Genomic DNA, 26976 nt, shown 5'->3' with positions numbered 1-26976 from the left:
CTTATACTGGACAGGAGTCATAAATACCATTAACACGGTTTTCTCAGCTTCAATCCCGACCGACCCCAAACCATGCTTGCTAGGTATCCTATATAACCTCCCCTTAGAAGACAAATTTAAACCGCCCATTGCTAGGGCCCTGTTTCAGGCACGTCTGGTCATTCTTAGAAGATGGAAGGCGATTGAGCCCCCCACAATCAAAGAATGGATCGGCTGAATTGGTGACACCTTACGGTTGGAAAAGTACATATTTCAACATAGGGGACGCCAGAAAAAATTTGATGATCAGTGGTCACCTTGGCTGAGCTCACCGGGTTTGTCACCGGTGGATCTCATAATGGATAAATTGTTGGGATGCTAAGATACGCATTACAGCGCAATAGGCACGGTGTTGGCTAATGGGTGGAGTGGTGGGTCTTGAGGCTCTCGTGACGCTTTAATACGGGAATGTTTACAATAAATGTTATGACTTCAATAGTGGTGCGGAGTTGCTTATTGTTAATGTTTGTATATTGTGAATAACCGGAACTGGAGTTATTGATATGTATGTAAACTGAGTTTTTTCAATAAAAACCTTTTTCCTGAGAAAAAAAAAAAACACTTTGGGGTTGATTTTACTGAAGGCAAATAGTCTGTGCACTGCAAGTGCAGTTGCGCTATATCTGAGGGGAAGCTCTGAAATGAGGGAAAGCTCTGCTGATTTATATCATCCAATCATGTGTATGCAAAAATGTTTCTTTTATTTTCCTTGCATGTTCTGCTCAGATCTAGTGCAACTGCACTTGCAAAGCACAGACAATTTGACTTTAGTAAATCATCCCCATTGTATGAATGTTTTTAGTGACTGCAATTCCTGCTTGTATGAGAATGGAATTTGCTTCAATAAGACCAGTGTTAGACAGATTTTTAAAACCATACCTATGTTTTATTTCCATGGTGTAATATGATAGAACATAGGACTTTTTTAACTAAACTAAGATGAGGGGGAAGTGCATTGAAGGTAACCGATGGGCAGGCCTAAAACAGGGACTCATCCTGATTGCTAACAGCATCCATATCCATTCTTCACTTCAGATCTGGGAATTTCAGAGTGGTGTCACTCATCTGACGTTCATAATCTAATTGAAAGATCTTGTCCTGTTCAGCGGTGAACGATGTCTTCCAATCTCCAACTTTACCTGCCAGCACAAAAAGACAAATTCTGAAAATGTCAGCAACAGTTTTATGCTCCCCTCCTGTAGAAAATGAAAGTATGTTCATGCGATGATTAGGGAGCAATCCACCTAGACCCCATCTTCTGTTCTTCATTTATACAGTAGTTGCACCCAGCAACCCATAATTACACAATGTTCTAGGAAGATTTTCTTACTCCACCCACGGCAATAAGCCATACATGAAGGGTCCAGCAGCTGCAAATAATTCCCACGATATTCCCTTCTAGAATTCTTACCTACCCATTGACTGAATTCAACCATGTTCCACACTACATCCCTTTTTGTAGAAAATTGTACTGTAAATATAAAGCACTGGTGTGTATTTAGGGCAGGACTTTACTGGCTCCACACAGTCTTGACGTTCGAATGGATAAAATCATTAGCACCCATTTATCAAAGCTACAGCCTACCTTTTCTCATGAAGCCTTTCTCCGATTGGTCAAGAAGTTCCTTAGGAAATTCAGAATAATTGGCCATGGGGTTATTCTTCATGTGTTCAAAGGAGCTGAGTTTTACAATTTTGGTTACTAAATCTTCTGACAGCTCTTTACCTAGAAACTTTGCCACTTTCCGAATCTCCTGTGAGGGGTTCTGAGAGAGAGAGTAATCAGAATATATGAAGAAAATGAACTACATTGCTGTATAAAGAACAGGATGATATCAGTATTATCTTGAATAGGGATGATTTTACCATCAGCATGGAAAAGGTTTCTTGGATATGAGCCTTTAAGCTGTGGATTGTAATGCCCGAATCAATAAGGTTAAAAAATGTTGCATGGTTTTCTTATAACAAAGGCTGTTTTGGGCCTAGGCAGTGTGCCGTCCACCTTTGTTCACCAATACCATCTAAACCTGGGGCCCCCCTAGGCCTTTTCTGTTACGATTATTGAATTCTCGAGACAGGGATAGGGTTCTGGCAGCTGCCAGAGCTAAACAAGATATATATATATACCTTTTGAAAATACCAAATTATTATTTTTTCCGGATTATTTTTAAGAAGTTCAGTAACGCCGTAAGTCCTAGCCTTCTTTTTTCTAGCAGATTGCGCAATATAGATGGCGGACAGACAGTTTTTTTTGACACCCCAGCTGCTGCTTCCATCTGGCTAGATGGACGATAAGTGAATTATAATCCTTCATCAGGAACACCAACCAGCACTTCTTTGACCTCTCCTAGACACCCCCAGTATCAACTACAGCTTCCCCCTCCTGCCTCGGAGTATAGATCTGGGGCGGTGGGAGTGAACTGTTTTGTGGGGGCACCTCTTCTTGCCCTCCCCTTTGCCGCCCCCCCCCCCCCCCTTTTATAGGACAAGTAGATTATAGTTGCCTACTTTTGATAGATTTTGGGATAAGGCTTTCTCCACGCCTTCTTGTTTTTTGGGGATGGCATTGGAGAAAGGTAGGAAGGGCATATTAACGCCCATGGGGTGTGTTTTTGTTAAATGTTTATTCACATTGTTTCGTTTTTATTATTTTTTTTTTAAATTTGTTCATTCAGATGTTTGTTGTTTCTAAGGTCCATCACTTTGCAATGCATTCTGCAATGTAATTAATTAGTTAAGCATTTATATTTTTTCCTTTTAGATGACATCACGTGACCAAGAGGTCTTTTCTATTCTGTCATGGAATGTTCGTGGCCTCAATTCAAAATTTAAGAGAGCATTGTTATTTAAGTATTTGAAAAGTTATCTTCCACATATAGTGTTACTTCAGGAAACTCACCTTATGGGGAGCAAGCTTTTGGCCCTTAAGAAGCCTTGGGTACAGAAGGCTTACCACGCTACATATTCCACGTTTTCTAGAGGGGTTTCGAAATTGATTATTAGATCCTTACCCTGCACAGTGGAAGATGTATTCTCTGACCCCCCCAGGGTAAAAATGTTTTACTGTGTTTCTTCTGTGGGGCCAGAGATAACGGAAAATTTATATCAAATACTTACCGTAATTTTCCTTTCCTGATAGGCTCCATGGCAGCATACGTGTGGGTAGGCTCCGCCTCCATAACTACCCAATAGGACCCCCTCTCCCATAAATCTTTGCTCTAGGCTGCTATCCATGTTCCGTAACTAGCCTACTCCAGACATTTTGGGAGGGACTCCTGCTGCCATGGAGCCTATCAGGAAAGGAAAATTACGGTAAGTATTTGATATAAATTTTCCGTTTTCCTGACAGGCTCCATGGCAGCATACGTGTGGGAAATAACTCGCCCAAAAATACACACGGGCGGGCAAAAATGTTTGAGCAAAGAAACCAAATTTATTTTACATTGTCAGCCGACAATACTTGTAAACCAAAATTAATAGATGACAGAGCCGCAGGCTCAACACAATAATGAGAAACAAATGTGTTTATAGAAGACCAGGAAGCCGCTCTACAAATGATTTCAGGCGCGACATGCCTTGAAGCTGCCCACGAGGTCGAGATACTTCTGGTCGAATGAGCCGTCACTGCCTCTGGAGGAGCCAAGCCCTTTGCCTTGTATGCCCTCTGAATGGTCTGCACAATCCAAGAAGAGATTGATCTGACCGAAGCTCGCTTTCCTTTGTTTTTGCCATGAAGAAGAACGAAGAGGAATTCCGTTTGTCTGAATGGACTTGTGACCTCCAGATATTGCTTTAGAGTGTAGCCTACGTCAAGTGGATGAACATCCTGATCGTCCGATGATCTGAAAGTAGGAAGTACAATCTCTTGATTTTCATGAAAGACTGAGGTCACTTTAGGGTTTGACCCAAGCATGGGAATCAACACTACCCTATCTGGAAAAAAAGGTTAGGAAAGGTTCTTCTGAGCCTAAATTTCTAATCTCTGATACTCTTTTAGCCGACGTCACGGCTACTAAGAAGGTGGTCTTGAGCGTGAGATCTCTCATGGAAAGAGGTTTGTCAGGATCTGATCCGAGATTGGAGAGAAAATCCAAGACAATAGGAAGGTCCCATTTGGGGAACCTAGGTCTTCTCTGAGGTTTAAGCCTGATAGCTCCTTTAAAAAATTGACGGACTAATGTATGATTAGCCCACGATACTCCTGTGAAGGCCGAGATGGCTGAAACTTGCACTCTTAGTGAGCTGACTGCTAAAGATAGGTCCAGCCCTGATTGGAGAAAACTTAGAATGTCTTCTACTGCTGGAGACTTACACGGATTTGACCGGGAAGACATGTGATCAGAGAATTTAGACCATATCCGTTCATATACTCTGTTCGTACTTCCCCTCCGGGCACTAAGAAGAGTTGGAATAGCTTCTTCCGGACAGCCTAGGGATTCAAGCCTTTCCCTCTCAAGAACCACACCCTGAGGTGTAGGCAAGATGGGCATGGGTGTAACCTCGAGCCTTGCGACAGTAGATCCGGCCTGAGAGGAAGGGGAACTGGGTCTTGATAACTCAGGAGTGATAACAGAGGAAACCAAGGCCTGTTGGGCCAGAAAGGAATCACTGCAATGATCTCCACCTTCTCTGTTCTGAGCCTCCGGAGGAATTGCAGAATCACCGGTACCGGAGGGAAGGCATAAGCCTTCTGAAACTTCCAACGCTCTGAGAGAGCATCTATCCCGTAAGCCTGAGGGTCTCTGAACCTCGAATAATATCTGGGCATCTTGTGATTGCATGGAGAAGCAAATAGATCGACCTCTGGAAGTACTCCCAGGGTCAGAAGCCACTCGAACACCTCTCTGTGGAGAGACCACTCGTTGTTGTCCATTTGTACTCTCGAGAGGAAGTCTGCCTGTACATTCTGGACCCCCGGAATGTAAACTGCCGAGATGTTGGACAAATATTTCTGAGCCCAGCTCATTATTGGCTCTACTTCCTGTAGCAGCGACCAGCTGCGGGTTCCACCTTGCTTCTTTATGTAAGCCACCGCGGTTGTATTGTCCAACCTTAGCATCACAGATGAACCTTCTATTAGGTGACGAAATGACAGGAGTGCCTGAAAGGCGGCCTTCAGCTCCAGGATGTTGGAGACAATCCCCCGAGCGGAAAAAACCCCATCGGCCTTGCGCCACTTCTGAAAGGCAGTGAGCGCCCCAACCTCGACTGCTGGCATCCGAGGTTAACGTGACCCATGAGATGGGCATGATTAAATGGTGATTGCGCAGATTCTTCCCTTGAAGCCACCAAAGAAGAGACGTCCTCATGGATGACGTAAGGTGTATGCGCTGGACTTGGCTGGAAGAATCCCATTGCTGAAGGAACCCTTTTTGGAAGGGTCGTGTATGCCATTGGGCCCACTTCACCATAGGAATGGTAGCTGTCATTGTGCCAATTACTTTCAGGCATTGGAGAGCTGAGAGGTGAGACGACGCTAGGGCTGCGTGTATTCTGTCCCGAATCACTCCAATCTTCTCCTCTGGAAGGGAGATGGTGCCTTCCAATGTGTTGAAGTGAGCCCCTAGAAACACCAGAGATTGTGTTGGCTCTAAATGGCTCTTCTCTAGATTCAGAAGCCACCCGAATTCCTGCAAGGTGGAGATGACTAAGCTCCTGTGCTCTAACAGTTGATCTTCGTTCTGAGCTAGGAGAAGTAGGTCGTCTAAATAGTGGTGGAGACGAACCCCTTTGATACGGAGTAGAGCCACAACTGACAACAGGACCTTTGAGAAGACCCGAGGTGACGTTGTTAGGCCGAAGGGTAGACATGTAAACTGCAGATGTTGATTGCCTACCGCAAAGCGGAGGTACTGCTGAAATTCTGTTGCAACTGGCACATGAAAGTATGCATCTTTCAGATCGATTGAAATCATCCAATCTCCCAGATGTATTGAGTGTTGGATCGTAATTAAAGATTCCATTTTGAATTTTTCTTTTCGGATAAAAGAATTGAGATGTGTCAAATCTATTACTGGCCTCCATGTACCGTTTTTCTTCTGTATCATGAACAGAGGAGAATACATGCCTTTGCCTTGTTCGTCTTCTGGAACAGGGACGGCTGCGCCTTGATCCAATAAACAGCTCACGTAGGTTAATAGGACCTGCTTTTTCTCTTCTGAACCTGGAAGAGCTGTGGGAACAAATCTGAGTCTTGGGGTATTGCTGAAAACCCACTTGTGACCGGAGGAGACCGTCTTGACGGTCCAGTAATCTCGAATTGAGGCCGCCCAGACATGCCCGAAGTGGCGAAGACGAGCCCCCACCTGGCATGCCTGAGCGGGCCCAATCTCAAAAGGACTTTGTGGCGTCCTGGTTACCAGAGGAACCCCCTTTTACGGGTTTCTTGAAAGAAGACTGCCTGGCTTTCCAGGATCTAGAGAACTCCCGACCAGGTCTGTAGCTGCGCGCATCCCTAGCGCGATCAGAGTTTTGTCTTCTAGGAAAATTGCGTTTCTGATTTTGTAGGCGTCTGTCTTGAGGGAGGAAACCAGACTTCCCACCTGTGGCCCGGGTTATGGCACTATCGAGTTTATTGCCGAACAGTGAAGAACCTTCAAACGGAATTCGGCACCAAGCTTGCTTGGAAGCTGGGTCTGCCAACCACGGACGGAGCCATAGGGCACGACGAGCTGAAACAGCTGCCAACATAACCCGGGACATCAGGCGGATGACATCAATAGATGCCTCCCCAAGAAAAGCTGATGCCAGCCTGATCTCTTGGATAGGAGAATCTTTAGCTGTTTCAGTAGAGATACCTCTTAAGAACTCATCCACATTATCAGACCAAGATTCCAAAGCTTTGGAAACTGCAGCTATTGCAAGTACTGGCTTACATGCCATTCCTGACGTCAGGTAGATCTTCTTTAAATCTGCATCAATTCGCCTTTCCAAAGGATCTTTAAAAGATACAGTGTCTTCCAAGGGAAGCGTTGCATATCTTGCTAGTCTCATTAAAGCCGCATCCACTAATGGGGCTGATTCAAGGTGCTTTACTTCCTCTTCCTTGAAAGGATATAGTTTCGAGACCTTTGACTGCATGGAACTTTTCTTGTCCATTTTGCTCCATTCTTCAGAAATGACCTCACCTAGCTCAGAGAGAAAAGGAAAATATTGTCGCTCCTTATTGAGCTGCTTAAAAAACTTCCTCTGTTTTGGGGGGGAAGTAACTGGATCTTCCCACTTCAGGGCCTCCTTTACTGCCTTTACCAAAGAAGGAACTAAAGCGTACTCAAACCCCACGCCAGGATCTTCCAGATCCGATTCGCTGTCTGAAACAGGAGCAGAAGGGTGACTTGGTTGGGAGGAATCCCATGTCTCATGCACAGAACCTTCGCCCACTGGAGGGCATAATGGGTCTGATGGGGAATCACAGGGGGCTGCTGGGCTTCTCTCTCCTGTAGAGATTCTTTCACAACCCGCCTAACCATAGATTCCAAACGCTGGTCTGCACCATCCCTCTCATCTGCGGCTTTAGAAAAGCAGTGATCACAGAGAGATTTGTCTGTTGGAACAGGCATCCTACATCCCCAGCATGATTTCCCTGAACTCTCTTTAGAGTGAGATGAAGGGGGGTGAGAAGGATTCTTATTGCGCTGTTCAGATCTGGAAGATTTATGATGGCTAGACCTGGAGGAAGATTGCCGGTGGTGTGATTTTGATGATCCACTTCCTTTATGAGAACTACGGTGTGGATCAGACCTAGTAGGGCTGTGAGGAAAGAAACACAGAGAAGATAGAAAAGAAAATCAGCTGGTGTCCTACTCTCAATCCTTGTACAGGCAGAAAGGCAAAACTGCAAACATACCTGCTACAAGCGGGCTGGCCACTAGGGGGCAGTGAGGAGTCCATAATGTCAATACAATAGGAAGCTGCAGAGACAGATTCACAGGATCAGCTGACTGACAACAGACCTCCAACCCCAGACAATAGAGATTGTCTTACCTTGAACCGCCAAGATAGTAGCCCCGGGAAGTCGCTGTATCCCCCACGATCATTCCCAGGGCTCTGAAAGCTTCTCACAGCTTTTAAAAGTGGCGCCCGTGACGTCATCGCCGACGTCAGACGCGAGACGCTCGCGCGCATGCGCGAACCAAGCCTCGACTTCGTATTGGGTCCGCGCATGCGCAGAACGCACGCCGGTACCCGGAAGTCACAGAGAGAGCGGCTGCTGGAACGCAGAGAGCGTCAGCGCCAATCTAGGACACCAGGAAGCAGGAAGAAAACACACAGAGGTATGATACACATAAACACTGCTGCCATATGTGAATGAAATAAAAAAAAAACTTTACCACTCCACCTACGATCACCTGGGCCGAGGAACGCCTTCCATACACATACACACCGGACTTGGCAGCAGATAATGGTCGCCTGAAACATTAGGCAATAGACCGTGCGCACATAGACGAACCGATCCAATCTTCAGCGCTACTCTGCTTTACACTCCATACCCTGCTTAACAGTCAGGGCCTATCGGAGGAATCTTAGGCACTCGGCATCATCGATCGTAGGGAGGATTTATCTTCAGGTAGGAGAACCAACACCTGGTCCTACGGAGGAGGACAAAAAAGGAACATGGATAGCAGCCTAGAGCAAAGATTTATGGGAGAGGGGGTCCTATTGGGTAGTTATGGAGGCGGAGCCTACCCACACGTATGCTGCCATGGAGCCTGTCAGGAAATATAATTTTCAGTGTGTATATACCACCTCCTTTTGTGGAGACCCTCCTATATAGTCTTGTGGAAAAAATGTATTTGTACGGTCTAGCTAAGCTATTGATAATGGGCGAATTTAATGTTATACTTGGTCCTGTTTTGGATAGACCAATTCTTCCTAAAAAATTCTCTGTAGAGCTCTCTAATTGGGCCCAGATGGTAGACCTGGTAGAAGCTCGGCGATGGAAAAATCCATTAATTAGATCATATTCTTGTTTTTCAACCTCTTATAAGACCGCCTCCCGCATAGATTTAGCTTTTTTTAATTCGGCGACACTAGCGGATATGGAAGATGTTAAATACTTACTTTCGTGATGCAGCACAGTGGAGATTGGGCACTCATTGGATTTCACATCCAGATATAGCTAATAAAATCCCATCCCTTCTAGTAGAGTATTGGGAGTTTAATACAGGGTCATCTACTTCAGCAATACTATGGGATGCTTTTAAAGCCTATGCAAGAGGACAATATATATCCACTATTAAAGCGGTCAATAAGTCTCAACGAGTAAAGAATGACGCTTTGAAGTTTATAGTAGATGAAAAAACAGCCCAATATGCTGCAGATCCTTCAGAATCTAATTTTAATGCTTTACTCCATAGCAAATGGGCCTTATATTTGCATATGACTGAGGCCACGAGGATGGATCTATATAAAAATAAACAGAAGTCTTTTGAGCAGGGAGACCGTAATGGTCGTTTTTTGGCCATGATGGATAAATATGAACAATCTAGTTTTCCGATTTCGGAAATACGCACCTCCTCTGGAGATATGGCCTGTACACAGCCTAAAATTTTGGAGACTTTTCGGCAATTTTATCAGACATTATATACATCTCAGTTGCCTTCTGATTTCCAATCGACTGAATTGGTGGGTTGACTGGATTCAGTCGCATTGGCCTGGTTAACAGATAATGAGTGGGAGATGCTAGTACGTCCTATAACATTGGAGGAAGTCCTTTCTGTCATTGGCGCCTTTACATTGGGGAAGTCACAGGGGTCGGATGGCCTTCTAATTGAATTCTATAAGGCTCATGGAGCCTTATTGGCTTCTCTTTACTCTTATTGTCTGAAGGAGGGAGCCTTGCCGGACTCAATGAGTCATGCTCATATAGTTTTAATCTACAAGCATCCAAAATATTCATTCTCTTGTGCTTCATGTAGGCCTATTGCTCTTTTGAATGTGGATTTCAAGATTTTGACTAAGTTAATCTCCCGACGACTACAACCTTTGATGTTGAATATTATCGACTCAGATCAGATAGGGTTCATGCCTTGCAGGGCTACTGATGTGAATTTGAGGAGATTATATACTAATATTTATGCCTCACATCTTATTATAGGATCTAGGGTCAATGCTTCCCTGGATATTGAAAAGGCTTTTGATACCTTGGAGTGGCCCTTCTTGTGGGAAGTACTCCGCAGAATGGATTTTCCAATGGTATTTATAAAATGGTTACAGGTCTTATATAGGAATCCCACAGCTGCAGTAAAAATGGGAGGAGGGTTGTCATCTCCCTTTTCATTATTTAGGGGAACTCGGCAGGGTTGCCCTCTCTCTCCAACCCTTTTTGTGATTACTATGGAGCTGGTGGCGGAGGCTTTACGCACTCCCCCCAATATTAAGGGATTGTGGATCAGTTGGTTGGGGGACTGGGTAGCTTTGTATGCAGACAATCTCCTATTATTTTTAAATGATACTGTCCCCTCGCTCCAAGGGGCCCTAGAGATATTGGATTAATTTATACAGTTACAGGGCTGAACTGGACTAAGTTATTATTGTTTCCAATAGATATGGAGGCCCGTAGCACGGCTTTGAAGGATATTCCACTGCAGTGGGTGGATAATTTCAAGTATTTAGGAGTTGTAATTTCCCGTCAAGCTTCTGAATTTATGTCTTTGAATCTGACTCCGATTCTGGGAGACATTGGGTCAAAATTGAAGGCATGGAAGTCTCTACCATTGTCTTTATTGGGACGCATTAATCTTTTAAAAATGAAAATTATACCAAAATGTATGTATTTATTTAGACATTCTCCACAATGGTTCCCTGTATCCTTTTTTACAAGATTAAATCAGCTGTTTTCATCTTTTTTATGGGGGTCGAAAAACCCCAGGTATAAATTAAGTACCCTGATGCGCCCTTGTGAACAGGGAGGATTAGCTTTTCCAGATTCATACAAATACTCTTTGGCCACTCTGCTGGTTACGGCGGTATGGTGGCTAACCCCATATTTATATAACTCCTCCACTCGGCTGGAATCAGCAGTGGTAGGTTCCACAGAAGCTCCTAAGGTACTTTTATTTAGGGGTCGTAGGGCACCTTACCAGGTGATTATTCTTATGCTTAATACTATTCGAGCCTGAGAGGCTGGTGTTGGATAGCAACATGGTTTAATATCTTACTTCTGGTATTTCACTTCCTGTTTGACACAGCCAGGTAGGAATGAAACACATCAAAGCTTTGTGATCAGAAGAACAATGCCTTGGCTCAAGCCCACCTGCTATGACATGTGTGAGTACAAATTTCAAAGAGACCACTGCTGCCAAGATGTCGATTGAAGATCTGACACAGGGCTAATAGAGACGCTGGCCCAGGTGGACAATATACCATGCTTCCTGGAGAATGGGCAGACATTTGGGAGGGATACCTCCTCGGCAATGTATATTGGATAAAAGGCAAATGGGGGTGGCTACAAGTGGGCGTGTATGTTTGAATGAAAGGAAGACACAGGCTTTTTGATCCCTCTCTTGGTTGCTGAGAAGCCTGCTGTAAGGGTCTCCCTATGCTATCTTGGGACCTTGCTCTGACAGAGGGCTTGGGCCTATATTCCATGAGGCCCAAACCCCTTTTATCATCCAGAACCCGCAGAGGAAACCATGTGTGATAAGTATCTTTGATATTTCATTGTTGTTATATGTTGTAGAGATGTGCTGTTAGTAAAGTGTGTTCTGATTGTAAGCTATGTAACATTGTAATACCCTTTTAGTACTTTTATGATAGTTTCCTAACTCCTTGGGAAATAAAATAAGATATTGTTTTACTAGCAGCACCGTGTGTTTGGTTTCATAGCTAACCTGGTATTATTGTGATATTAACAATAGCATGTGCTCAGAGTTTAATAGACCAACCAATGGTAGGGACTAGACAAATTAATACGCAGATATAATATTAATAATTATATCGATTACTACAGCTGGTCTTAGATGTGAGTGTTATCCAAAGGGTGCAATTTTTCCAAATGCCCCTTTATGGTTTAACCCTACTCTTCCTCAATTTTTTAAAACACCAAAGCCTATTGCATGGACTAAATATAATATTAAATTACTTTCTCGGGTGGTTGCTGATCAGAAACGATCTACTTTTTCTACACTTACCTCAATTTACCTAGTTCCCATCTATTTAGATACTTCCAGCTTCTTCATAATTTTCATGCACAGTTTCCACAGGATAGTTTTAATGATGATACAGTCCACTCTAGAATTAGTACTTAGGTCTGAGTGTCTGGATAAGCCTACCTCGAGACTGTACTCTCATCTTATTTTAATTTCTATTTTGCCACTAGAGGGTCTTCGAGCTAGGTGGATGCGAGATAAACCAGATATTGATATGAAGGATTGGAGTGGTGTGTGGGATTTCCCTCTGAGATCTCTGGTTTCCTTGAGGGACCATATGATCCAATTTAAACTGTTACAAAGAGCATTTATCACGCCTTATAGGCTACAAAAGATAAATCCTGGTTGCTCCTCTAAGTGTTGGAGGTGTGGAGCATCTCGGGGGTATTTCACACACATCTTTTGGACTTGCCCATATATAGCTAATTTTTGGGTGGAGGTGGTGGATTTATTAAATTCTATCACCTTTTGCTCCTTTAACGGTTTCAATGTCTGTTTGTTGGGTTTGGTAGAGGCTATTACCCCTACAGTGACTGAGCGAATATTTATTAATACAACATTATTCTATGCAAGAAAAGCCATTGCTTTACATTGGAAGAAACCCTGTCCTCCTATGCTTTTATATTGGAAACAATTCATAAATAATAATCTTCAATTGTATAGCGACACCTATAAGAATAGGGGTTGCCCTAGTAAGTACGATAAAGTCTGGGCAAAGTGGTTGGACAAATCGTACACGGCATCTAATATAGATGGGGGTAATGAATCATAGTCTGGGTGTCCCCTATAGGGGATACCTGGGGCTATTGGTGATAGAAGGGACTAATGTTTGCTTCCTCCTGTTTCCTTAGTATATGGGGTGAGACTTGACATTTGAATGGATACATGGTATGGCCTAGATAAAATATCCTCTTCGGTAATTACTATATTCCTTTTTTTTTCTCCTTTTTTGTTATGATGGGATCTTAATATTCTACCAATATATTTCAGGTTCAATGTGTATGATGTATTGTCGTGTATTATTTGTTTGTTTAAGAAATGAAATAAAAATTAAAAAAAAAAAAAAAAGAAGAAAATTAAGGCTAATCAGTTATAAAGATTGGCGTGGGAATATTCTGAGCCACAGCATTGATCCAAAAGTCTTTGTAGGATCAGGAAGGGTTTTCTATTCCATTCGGTCTAAACTCTCCTCCATCACTTTGGAAGTTTGTTTTGCCAGCACTTGACCTTAAATGGCTGGATTGTGTTTGAGGTTGAACCTATAAGACATTGATTCCATTCTCTTTACTATGCAAATCCAGCAAAAAGTAACATAAGAAAAGAAAATCTTTATATACCCAGATCTCCTCCAATTCAAAATCAGGTTGTTCATTTCATTAATAAAATATATGCTTATGTATGTGCTCACCTTTTTGAGATCTTCAAAAAAAACATATAAAATGTTGGGTTTGTCTTTCACTGCCCAAAAACCTTTCACGTGATCATACCAGGAGCCCCAGCCCACTGCGCAGATAGAAAACAACAGGTAACAGACAAAAAAGAACAGATGAGCAAAATCTTATCACCTATCTACACTACAGTCTTTACTTGCAGGATCCATTCTTACTTGTCCTACTACAAAGCCCAATTCTTCAAGACACAATTGACATTACAGTGTTCACTGCAGGATTCAATCTTAGCTGTCCCACTACACGGTTTAATTCCTCAGGATACAATCCCACCTGTTCATTCTAATCTTCCCTGTCGACTCCAAATGTGACCCTTGTTGGGTTTTCTTGGAAATGTCTCAGGATTTACATAATGGCTGCACATTATATTTACTGAGTGATTATGTTAATATTATGTATTGTTGGTTTAGGATTTTTTTATTTCAGAAAAATTTGATACAGCCACACACTAAACCGTAACCTCACTGGAAAATCCTGCCGAACAGGCCCAAGCCTCTAGGATATTTTTGCTTTCAGCTTTCATATACGCACCATTTCATCTACAGGTGTTGAATAAAAGATCGTAATTGGGAATCTGAAATCAGTCAATACATGAAGATATTTTCATTTATCAAACACAAAATATTTCCCTGTAGTTACCAGATAGGGTTCACATACTTTTTAAATCAATGACTGCTGATTCATTTTGTTCATGCTTTGCTTTAATATACCTAGCTGCAGTTCTTTATTGTAAGTTCTTTCATGCTTGGTGTTTTATGTCTCACAGAGATCACATTACTCCCTCTTGCAAAGCCTTTGTCTTCCTTTCTGTAAGTATAGCTCCATCTTTGTTCAGGTTTTATCCAGGGTTACTATCTACTCCCTGGATAGAGATGCCTGCCATAGATGATATAATCATATAAATCTCAATTTCTAGAGGAGGGGAGACTGAATTAATTATTTCGCCTGCCTGTTTCTTTTTTGTTTATTTGTTTCTCTACAAAAAACGTTTTGTTTTTTATGTTGTCAAAGTTCTAGCTAGGTCAGCTTTAAATAAGACTGGCTTTATTATGGATATGAGATCAAACCCCATGAGCCATCAGAAAAATTCTAAAAGGGTCAAAAACATTTTGTCACCTGCTGCCATGTGCCTACAGATTTAACCCTAATAAACCTTAATGCAATCTTTCCCCCTCACCGTCTCCCTTCATAAACCTCTGCAGGTAGTCCTCAAACAGTCCTGGGTCTGGGTGGAACCGCACAAGATGGTCAAAGTGGTAGAAGGAAGTCAAAGTATCTCTGGCATTGCGTGCCACATAAATGACCTGTAAAGAAAATACTGTCATTCCAGTCAATGTCGCTTCTGCAGTGTAGGATTCATGAACATTGCTCAGTGCAACTACCTTGCAGTTGTGTTTCCAGAATGATGGTGGAACCAGCTGGTAGGGCAGATGGCTCTTCAGTACTCGTGGTGATGGCCTGGCATTCACCTCTTCAATCCCTGCAATGTAGATGTTAGAGATAGATGTTTTACTGCCTATTTTGTCTGCCTTTCCAAAATATATCCATCTGATGGCAAAGCAAGAGAATATTTCCTACAGAGAGCAGAATATGGCAAACTCCAACTGCTTATCACTTTATTATGAGAATCATCACATGGCTACAAGTAGCCATCTATTCCTGTTAGCCTGATGTCATATGGGTGATCCTGATGCTAGCGCCACTTTGCTAGTGTACAGATCGCCAAGAAACCGTCTACTAGTCTATATGGAATTGCCCTCTCGCTAGCCAGACCAGCAAGATGTTCTTCCCTGGTTAGCAATAGAGAGATCCTCAGCATCCAGGGCTAGCAGGAGTGCAGTTTCACAGAGGTAAGTGGAAGGCTCTCCTGCGTGACCCTGCCACTGGAAATTTATTGCCAGGAGCACAGTTGCCTGTGTCATCAGTCTTAGTTTTCACGGCAACATGTGCAAGGATCAGATTGATGCATGCAGGCCCTGAAGTGTAAAGTACTGACACCTCACAGAAGACTTAAAGCATATTCCTCTATCGTGTGTACTTGTCTCAATTATGAGCACTGTTATTCCTGTCTACTGCTTCATTCCTCTATCTGCATGAGTCACTTCTGAAAAGTTTTCCTGGCACCAAGAGAAGAAAATTGGAGGACTAGAGGTCACAAGCCTCGGGACTTTAACGGTATTGTAAATTGGGATATAAAATCACTGATACATCAAGTAAAATATAGAAATTTTATTACAAAAGATAAAAAACATGAGACAACTTTGTATTCTTATCACAAATTCAGTTGTTCCACTAAAGCAGACAATACCACTCTCTCAACATGTTTCACTCGGCAGAGCTTCCTCAGTAGATTTTTGGTGTGGCGTCTATTGTGCTATAAACAAGAGAAGATTGAATGAATGCTCATGTTAAATTATGGTATGCATATAAAACATACAGGTTAGCATAAATATGAAAATTATGCAAAAGGCATCAAAAGAGAAACATAAAGAGAAATATCAGGTATGGGGCATAGAAAAACATTTATGTCTGTAGTGGCTACAGAGATAAAGAAATGACGAAATACAAGTTTCATATGTGCACAGAAACACCCCGCCTCTTCGCATTGATCCCCATAGGGTTTGCAGAAAAGGACAAAAAGTTTGTTTGGAAGTTTTTTTCCTGTCAGGAAAAAACAACACAACATGGTAAAAAGGCATATATATGTATCAAAGTACAAGGATCATAAATGGAAAATCCAGTTATCTGTATAAGAAGGGAAAGCAAGTTACCTTCAATAAATCAACACAGTTGAATCAATTGTATATTCTTGAGTTGCACCCACAGTGGTGAATAAACATTCACCTCAATAAATTGGATGTTGTTGGTGTGTGTGTGTGTGTGTGTGTGTGTGTGTGTGTGTGTGTGTGTGGGGGGGGGGGGGGGGGCAGGTGGTCTGGAAGACACCAAGTTTGAAAAAATAGAGGCCCAAGCAGACCAAACACTGATGCTCCCCAGGTGGAAGACCTAAAAAATATGTATACAAAGAGTAAAAAAAAATGTGTGGAACCAAGTTCCAAACATGTCAATCTGAAAATGCTGGCACCGCCAGAGGAAGCTTGTGTGCAAAAGAATTATTCTTACCAGTGATAGATGAAGCAGAGGAATAGAGGATGGCCAGGAGAGTTTTTAATCTCACCCTTCTCCTCAGTGTTTCGGACAGAGAGTAGAGGGGGAAGCCACCGTTTTATGTCCTGAACCGGCGCAGCGACGTCTGACGTCATCGCCGCGTTGCGGACGTAGGGGAGAGTGCCAGTGCACATGTGCCAAGGCTTAAATGATGACGCATAGATGACACGGGATGCATACGGTCTACGGCAGCCATTTTAGGCTATAGTAACAAGTGCCTTAAAAAGGGTTATGCTAAAGCAAAAAAACAGGATCGATCAAATCTGATTCATGGTCAAAAAATACAACACTAGATTGGGAATGATTACCCGTTTCTCAGGACAGCACCAGCAGGTGCATGACCCAATGCAGAGACATTGGTACCTCCTTATGGGGGATCCCAATGTCTCAAAATATCTGAAGGAATATCCTGAGATAACATACAAAAGATTGCGATCACTCAGGGACAATATTGTGCATAGTCATTATGCCCCCTCCCCTACAACTACTGTTAGCACTAAAGGGACTAGGCCATGCCACAAATTTGTATACTGCCGATACATTTATGCGTCACAGAGTGTTGCCCTCCCAAGTGGACGCATATATACACCCACATTTTTGGCTACATGTCAGTCCATTGGTGTAGTGTACCTAATGACGTGTGAATGCGAAGCATTCAATGTGGGGAAAACTAAACGCCCTTTTTTCCATCGCATCAGGGATCATGTTTCCCTAGTACTTAAAAAGAGGATAGAGACACCCATAAGTCGCCATATGGGCCTCTGCCATCATTTTGATGATTCGAAGATGCACTTTTTTGCCCTAGAACATGTCCCCCCTAATGAGAGAGGGGGTGACAATGACAAAATTTTATTGCAACGTGAGGCCAGGTGGATCTCTGATCTACGTACTCTCAAGTACCCTGGGTTAAATGACGCCCTAAGTTTTAAGTAGTTTCTTTAGGACCAAATACGGCACACTCTGATGAACAATTTATTTGTGTTCTTTTTTTTTTCTCATTTCTATCTTTATCTATCATATACTAGAATGGTAAACTCCTAATATGTTAGGTTACTATAGATATTGCATATTGCTAATAAATGCACTGTATGATTGTATATTTTTGTTATGGCTATGAGATATCCAATGAACCTTCCCTAATGACTGCTAATTCATTAATTTTTATATTTTTTAAATTATATCTTTCAGACATCAGTTGTTCTGGGTTATTATCATACCCATTGACTCATCAAGCAGTTTTTCTTTTCAAATAAACCTGCTGTTAGACTTTATGTGCACACCATTACATTCTGTCTTTTTGCTCTGCATTGTCTTCCCACCGGGCTTGTACGGACACCCCGGGCACTCATGTGTCAGTTTTTAATCAATACTCTGATCCATCTGAGCCCTAGTAGAATCAGTCAGTCCTTATTGGCCTTTTGTTTTTTTGTTTATTTGTCAGTCCTTTTCACCATGTAGCTCCGCTCGGTATACACGGTCTAGTCTGTATTTCCCCTTGGATTTACTTTGGCTCTGTCCCATTATCCACTCTGTGTGGGCATAAGAATTTCTAAAATGGCTGCTGTAGACTGTACGCATCCCACGTCTTCTATGCGCCGTCATTTAAGCCTTGGCCCATGCGCACTGGCACTCTCCCCTACGTCCGCGGCGTGGCGATGACGTCAGACGTCGCCGCGCCGGTTAAAGACATAAAACGGAGGCTTCCCCCGCTACTCTCTGTCCGAAACACAGAGGAGAAGGGTGAGATTAAAATCTCTCCTGGCCATCCTCTAATCCTCTGCTTCATCTATCACTGGTAAGAATAATTCTTTTGCATCCACTCTGTGTGCGCATAAGAATTTCTAAAATGGCCGCCGTAGACTGTATGCATCCCGTGCCATCTATGCGCTGTCATTTAAGCCTTGGCTCATGCGCACTGGCACTCTCCCCTATGTCTGCGACGCGGTGATGATGTCAGACGTTGCCGCGCCGGTTAAGGACATAAAACGGTGGCTTCCCCCGCTACTCTCTGTCCAAAACACCGAGGAGAAGGGTGAGATTAAAACCTCTCCTGGCCATCCTCTAATCCTCTGCTTCATCTATCACTGGTAAGAATAATTCTTTTACATACAAGCATTTTTTGGATTGACGTGTTTGGAACTTGGTTCCACACATTGTTTTGACTCTTTGTATAGATATTTTTTAGGTCTTCCACCTGGGGAGCATCAGTGTTTGGTCTGCTTGGGCCTCTATTTTTTCACACTTGGGGTCTTCCAGACCACCTGCCCCCCCCACCAACAACATCCAATTTATTGATTTATTGAGGTGAATATTTATTCATCACTGTGGGTGCGATTCAAGAATATACAATTGATTCAACTGTGTCGATTTATTGAAGGTAACTTGCTTTCCCTTCTTATACAGATAACTGGATTTTTCCATTTATGATCCTTGTACTTTGATACATATATATGCCTTTTTTACCATGTTGTGTTGTTTTTTCCTAACAGGAAAAAACTTCCAAACAAACTTTTTGTCCTTTTCTGCAAACCCTATGGTGATCAATGTGAAGAGGCAGGGTGTTTCTGTGCACATATGAAACTTGTATTTCGTCATTTCAATCATAAGTGATATATACATACTAAGCAGCTCTGGTAAGATTCACTGTTTCTTTATCTCTGTAGCCACTACTGTCATAAATGTTTTTCTATGCCCCATACCTGATATTTCTCTATATATTTCTCTTTTGATGCCTTTTGCATAGTTTTCATATTTATGCTAACCTGTATGTTTTATTACATACCATATTTCAACATGAGCATTTATTCAATCTTCTGTTGTTTATAGCACAATAGACGCCACACCAAAAATTTCCTGAGGCAGCTCTGCCGAGCGAAACATGTTGAGAGAGTGGTATTGTCTGTTTAGTATGCTTTAGTGGAACAACTGAATTTGTGATAAGAATACAAAGTTGTCTCGTGTTTTTTATCTTTTGTAATAAAATTTCCATATTTTACTTGATGTATCAGTGGTTTTATATCCCAATATATAACACCGTTAAAGTCCCGAGGCTTGTGACCTCTAGTCCTCCAATTCTGTTCTTAAAATACTGGGATGTGGTGTTTTTTTTGTATTCCTCTTTCTTACTTTGCTCTATCAAGAAAAGAAAGGTGACAGGGGAGGAAGCTCCAACTGATTGACAGCCTCAGCTCTGTTCCTGTGTGCTGTTTATGGGGGGGGGGGGCTTCCCTCCAATAATCTCTCAGAGCTCTCCTCACTGAGCTCTGTAGTGTGTTATTTTAGCACCCTGCCTCCTTGTTTCTGACATCTCAGACAAGCTTTATTCATTCTGGACTTCAAATGGCTATAGAGAAGAGAAGACTGCAGATAAACAGGTACAACTTATGTAGTGGGGTTTGTTTTATCTCTGTGTATCACCTGAGGCCAGTCACTTCACTGGGTATATGTAAGGGTTTACAGCCACATTTGTGCTCAATTCACTAAGCTCCAACAATTGTTATTTGCTGTACAATTTGTTATTTTCTGTAACATGGGTCAATGAGAGCTGAAAATATTAATTATGGCAAATAGTTTAGAAAATTGAGTTTACACCTGAAAAATGACAAACAGGGCTAACAGTTTATCTGGGGACTATAAAATTGTATTTAGCAAATAAAATGCACTTATATTGCCACATTATTGATAGAATGGCAAGTGTAATTTCACCCAAGTCTGGTAACCCAATTGCCGCTGTGTGACATAACTATCCTAAGTCTCTGGTCTTTTCTGTATTACAAACCAGGAAGGGAACTTATGTTGCCCATAATAACCACTGTAGCATATCATATAAGAGTAAGAGTATGCTCTTATGTTCAGTATTAAATTCTTTCTATTGCTATGTCTTATGCATCTGTCCATCAGGCCATTTCACAAGCCTAACAAGTAAATGATTAACAAGATTACTGCTTGATGCCAACTTGAAATAACCTGTGCCATGTTATCAAACCCCTGGAAATGTTCCAACTCTGGGCAGAGAGTAATGAAAAAAACATGCGATTCCTCTCTTAATACAGCCTGTTCTGACTGGTAATATGATAAAGCTCTCAGCAGGATCTCAAGAATTTTGTCTGGATGTGCCTGTAACCAGCCATATCATATCCACATTTTTATACAATCCCCTTGAACTGTTTAATAGTAGATAGAGGTTCCAACAGCTACAGCATTTGGATTTCATGTTATCACGATATTTGAGCCCCTACTTGATTACTGGGCAGGTGTTTTGAGCTTAGCATTTAATAAATTGTTCTTTACAGACCACTGTTCCTTTACCTATGTCCAAAAACCCACCTCTGCTAGTTTTTGGCCTGTGAATGGTAAACCGCTCTTTATAGTTTCTCAGTGTCCAACGTAGCTATGGTGGCACACTGAGGATGTGTGTGTGTACATACAATCATCAGTCTATTCTCACAATGTCTTCTGACCTGGCTTCATCATATGAAGGAGTTCAATGAAGGGAATTCTCTCATATACTGGTGCTCTCATGCATATCTTCTCATCGCCGTCATGTAGGATCAGATCCACTGTCTCCTGCATCCAAGTGGTCCCTGAAATTCGAAATTCACATGTTCTCTCATCAAAGACCCAGACATATCAAGCCTCACTATATATACAAAGAGATTGATCTACACTATGCAATAGTTATCCTTACATAGGTTTCCCATAACAATAGACAGCGTATAGCAGAAATTATTACAGGTCTACTCAACCCAATTGTATACATTCTGTAGATGTTGGACAGTAATACCATGGTTTCTCAAATCTTGGACTTTTGGACCATGTATAATACACAGGGAGGGAGTACACAATATACAATGTTTTCCATTAAGGAATGTAAGGGGATTTTCCATATGTTAACCTCAGCATGTTAACTATCTTCATTCTCCTCCTTAATAATATTCTCCTATGAACCACATGTGAATTGCACAGGAACCGCACTGCTTTTCTGTTTAATTCACATGTGATATTTTGAATGGCCTCATAACACACAGCATCACACGAAAGACGTACATTGAGCAATTTTTTAATCTCACTGCAACCAAATTGCATGGTCGTTTTGTACCATGCAATCTGGTGCCAGCAAACGCACTGTTTGCGACCTGCATTTAGGGTGACGTTAAGATTGTACTGACGCCCGCTGCGGATTGCAAGTGCAGTGTGATTTCAATGCGGTGAGAAACATGCACATGATCGCAGTGTTTACTGCACAGTATTAGTGTGAGCATAAACTAAATGTTACATTCCACTTCTGTGGCCTCTTCTCCTGTCTGTCTACACCCAAACCCTGCTCTGCTCCTTTTCCCCAGTGTTATCAGTGTCCCCCTGTCCTGCAATAGCGCTGATCCTTTCATCAGTGCCCCCCTCTTCTATGCCAGCCCTTTTCCTTTCTCTTCTGTCAGTGCCCCCTCTTCTGTGCCAGCTCTGCTCCTTTCCCTTCCCTTCTGTCGGTGTCCACCTCTTCTGTGCCAGCTCTGCTCCTTTCCCCTCTGTCGGTGTCCACCTCTTCTGTGCCAGCTCTGCTCCTTTCCCCTCTGTTGGTGCCCCCTCTTCTGTGCCAGCTCTGCTCCTTTCCCTTCTGTCTGTGTCCACCTCTTCTGTGCCAGCTCTGCTCCTTTTCCCTTTGTTGGTGTCCACCTCTTCTGTGCCAGACCAGCTCTGCCCCTTTTCCCTTTGTCGAGTGTCCACCTCTTCTGTTCCAGCTCTGCTCCTTTCCCTTCTGTGCCAGCTCTGTTCTTTCCCCCCCCTCAGTTGGTGTCCACCTCTTCTGTGCCAGCTCTGCTCCTTTCCCCTCCATTGGCGTCCACCTCTTCTGTGCCAGCTCTGCTCTTTTTCCCCTTTGTCTGTGTCCACCTCTTCTGTGCCAGCTCTGCTCCTCTCCCCTCTGTCGGCGTCCACCTCTTCTGTGCCAGCTCTGCTCCTTTTCCCTTTGTCTGTGTTCACCTCTTCTGTGCCAGCTCTGCTCTTTTCCCCTCTGTCGATGTCCACCTCTTCTATACCAGCTCTGCTCCTTTCCCCTCTGTCGGTTTCCACCTCTTCTGTGCCAGCTCTGCTCTTTTCCCCTCTGTTGGTGTCCACCTTTTCTGTCAGCGTCCACTTCTTCTGTGCCAGCTCTGCTCCTTTCCCCTCTGTCTGTGTCCATTTCTTCTGTGCTAACTCTACTCTTGTCCTGTATGATCTGTGTCCCCCTCTTCTGTGGCACTCTGTTCCTCTGTCCAGTTGCAGCAGTGTCCCTCTCTTTTGTGCCAGCTCTGCACCTTTCCCAGTGTCATCAGCATAGTTAAAGTGAAAAAAATGCTAAAGTAAAAAAAAATATATGTATCTTGAATGGAAATCAACAATAAAAAAACAATATAGTGAAAAATATAGATTTAAATGCACAGTCCCATGATAGGAGCCTGCCGTTACAGCAGGTACAGGTGATTTTGCGCTGAAGGGCCGCCCTGCCGCAGTATATATGCGTGGGGCGGTCCGGAAGCTGTTAAATAATTTTCTACCATCTTGCACCTCATTCAGTTCCCTCTCCTTCCACCCCCTATCCACCTTTCCACAATCAATTCTCGTTCCCTCTCCTTCTTTCCCTATCCCTTCTTCCACCATTAAAGAGGAAGTAAACTCCGTCTTTTGACATTTACCTATAGGTAAGCCTATAATAAGGGTTACCTATAGGTAGTGTAAATATCTCCTAAACGTGTACCGTTTAGAAGATATTTACATTACATGCAGCCAGTGACATTACTGGCGCATGCGGTAGGAAAGGAACAGCCACGGGTGCCGTTCCTTCTGGAACAGCCACGGGTGCCGTTCCACAGCCCTGTGCTGTGAACGACAGCTCCCGCGCGCATGCGCAGGAGTGATGTTATCGCGGCTCCAGCCAATCACAGAGCCAGAGCCCAAGAACCCGGAAGACAGGTGAAAATGGAAGCATCCCAGCGCTGGAACATTTTAAGGTTTCACAACTTTTACATAATGTGCTAGTATGCGATGCATACTAGCCCATTTTGACTTTACCTTGCAGGAAGAAAAAAAAAAACTTCCAGCTGTATACAACCGCTTTAAAGTAAAATTATAAGCAAATCTTTTTTTAAAATTTTGGATAAAGTAAAGGAGAGTTATAACTCGTGTCAGATTTTTGTTTTGCCATCCGTGTCCCATTGCAGAGATTTCCCTTTATTTCTTGTCCCATAGCCACACAGGAAGTGAGAGGAATTCCCTGCAAATTAAGGGAATTTCTTGGGGACCCTTAGCTCGCCAGACTTAGTACCCCCTTAGGAAGATTTACCCCCTATTACCTTTCTGGGGACAACCCAAAATTTGGGATTTTCTTTTACTTTCAATGATCATGATAAACAGGATGGATAGAGAGGGAGAATCTCCAAAACAGGAGCACAGACAGCTATAATAACTGACAAGTGTTCTAATCCCTCTGCACTCTATCTAAAACAAAAAGAAAATCAATTTTTCCTTTAGTTATACTTTAACTCTTGCTCCCTCTCCTTCCTCCCCTATCCCCCCCTCCACCACCAACTCTGGCTCCCTCTCCTTCCTCCTCTATCCCCCCCTCCACCACCAACTCTGGCTCCCTCTCCTTCCTCCTCTATCCCCCCCCTCCACCACCAACTCTGGCTCCCTCTCCTTCCTCCTCTATCCCCCCCTCCACCACCAACTCTGGCTCCCTCTCCTTCCTCCCCTATCCCCCCCTCCACCACCAACTCTGACTCCCTCTCCTTCCTCCTCTATCCCCCCCTCCACCACCAACTCTGGCTCCCTCTCCTTCCTCCTCTATCCCCCCCTCCACCACCAACTCTGGCTCCCTCTCCTTCCTCCTCTATCCCCCCCTCCACCACCAACTCTGGCTCCCTCTCCTTTCTCCACCCCCCCCCCCCATCAACTCTTGCTCCCTCTACTTGCCCCTTTACTTACACCGTTGTTTTTTTCCACAACTATCCCCCTTTTTACCATCAGCTCTTGCTCCTTTTCCTTTCATCCCTATTCCCCCTTACACCATCAACTCTTGCTTCCTTCATATACAAATAGCAGTGTCCATTATATCTAAAAAGTAAAACCTTATGGGGACATGATTCAGTTGTTTTATATCAGATGTTGGGACTACAGCATCAACAATTTCATACTTAATCTTTTACAGCATATGCAAACAAATAAAATCAAGTAGAAAGAGTGGGCACACCACAAGGTGGGTAGGAACAGTTGTGGGTGGACTGGTCCTGTAATAATCAATAGTAAAAGTTTAGTATGATAAAAGACCATTACGAGCATTAGCTGAAACAAATACACACGTTAGACAAAACTGTTGGGAATTTTAAAATGTAAACTTTTTTCATGAAGTTCATAGAAGAAATGACTGCACTCCAGTGAATCCAGTAAAAGATTTATTTAACAAATGTACATATCATGCATGCTGTTTCTTTTGCGTACATTGGGTGTGGGGATCACAACAACTCTAGGCAGCACAAGCACCCAACCTGCAGGGGGAGCCAGCAAGGTTGGATAGTGTCATTGCTCCTTGTATTTTCATGAAGTTGCTACCTTCTAGTCACAAAATATTTATATTACAGAAGATTAAGGGTTCAATTATTCCAAGACCTGAGTCCTGTGAGAAGCTGCTGATAACCATGTTAACATAAAACTTACAATTGTTTGTGCCAAATGCACATTAACTCTTACTGACACAGATGCTAAGCAGAGTATACTGAAAATATTTCCTACCATAGTCAGCAGTGCTGCTCCATACACAATAAATTGTCATCCAATTTTTGCTCTGGATGTCTTATTATAAAAGAGCGCATTAAGGTTAGCCACATACAAAACATGCTGTGAAATAAGGAAATAGGAGGACCTTCCTAAGTATCTATTCACTTCCAATACACAGAGTATTGGTACATTTCACTAGTCTAACAGCTCTAATTCAAGAAATAAATCTGTCTAAGTCTTCTCTATACAGTGTCAAGTATAAACCTAAATGAATATCTTCTAGATTAAATATTGAAAAAAAAAAAATTTGAGTTTGCTATGTGCTTACCAGATTTTGGGTAAGTGTCTATCAAGATGTCCCCAGGTCTTGCTTGGAAGTTGTAGATTTGCTCCCAGTTTGCAGCAATAACTTCAGCCAGAGCCATGCCCTCTACAACAGTTAGTTTACCTGCCATGATGATACCACGTCAACAAGTGAACACAAGTGAAAACTCATGCTTTACACTGGACTGAACACAAGTTCCAGGGAACTTTATATCCCAAGATAAGAGGGAGTGGCAGCCTCAGCATTGTGAATCAAAAACACACATTAGGCAACCTTTCCTCTCAAATATTAAGCTGATCCTGAAACCTGGCACAGGCACCCCAGTTAATATATGTGTTTGTGGGAAGGAGTGTAACTATATTGAAAATATGAGATCACAGGGGTATCACCCCGTATATAGTAGCAAAGAGGGAGAATGGGTGTTGGGAATCGGACTTTAAATATACCCCTGTGTGCACAAAAACATAGAAACAGATACTAATAACATACAATGTCTAAAATAATTTTGTCTTTATTTTACACAATATAAAAAGCAATAATAATATAATACATTACAAACAAATCTGTGCATAAGGTCTGCTAGAAGGGTCAACGCGTTTTGCGGATCATCCGCTTTGCAGGACCAGAAGAGTTAGGCTCATTGAGATTGATAAATCAGACAATTTAAAAACAGATCTATAACAAAAAAAAAGAAAATCACACATCATATCAAAAAATACAAACATATTATTAGAGTGTTCGTATAGGTCAGATTATAGCATTTTATCCACAAATAGCTATTCTTCCCATTCCTCGTGAAAAAAATCTATGTCTTTATTACATATCATTTCATCCCTTTGGAAAGAAACAAGCACACTTACCCAAAATGGATGTAGTATAATATACTAGGTGTCTATGGAAGGAAAAGGCTCAATGATCTCAAAATATAGCCTGCCGGCCTATGGGAAGGCAACCATCAGGTTCAAGTGTCAAGACGAGGTAAACTATATCAACCAAAAAAAAAGGAAGGGGTATTAGCTAGCAAGAGGGTTCATCACTGTATCAGAATAGACCAAGCTACATAGCCCCTATTTGTCAAAGCTTGTATATATAGAAGGGGAAT

At 42.6% G+C, this 26976-nt stretch overlaps 1 protein-coding gene across 1 annotated transcript; it reads right to left on the bottom strand.

Moving 5' to 3' along the window:
- Positions 1 to 903: 903 nt before the first annotated feature.
- LOC141108187 (sulfotransferase 1C1-like) lies at positions 904 to 26079 on the bottom strand. The gene is made up of 7 exons (XM_073599518.1): positions 25878 to 26079; positions 21265 to 21387; positions 15019 to 15116; positions 14814 to 14940; positions 13597 to 13691; positions 1625 to 1805; positions 904 to 1178 (listed from the first exon to the last, which is right to left on the bottom strand). Exons 1-7 carry the CDS (start codon positions 26002 to 26004, stop codon positions 1066 to 1068), a joined length of 864 nt encoding a protein of 287 aa, XP_073455619.1. The 5' UTR covers positions 26005 to 26079; the 3' UTR covers positions 904 to 1065.
- Between the last annotated feature and the right edge of the window lie 897 nt (positions 26080 to 26976).

The sequence above is a fragment of the Aquarana catesbeiana genome, linkage group LG09 (genome assembly GCF_042186555.1).
Source record: "Aquarana catesbeiana isolate 2022-GZ linkage group LG09, ASM4218655v1, whole genome shotgun sequence".
Taxonomy (NCBI): Eukaryota; Metazoa; Chordata; class Amphibia; order Anura; family Ranidae; genus Aquarana; species Aquarana catesbeiana.
Note: the sequence above shows the minus strand (reverse complement) of the source record. Positions and strands in the feature narration are given on the sequence as shown.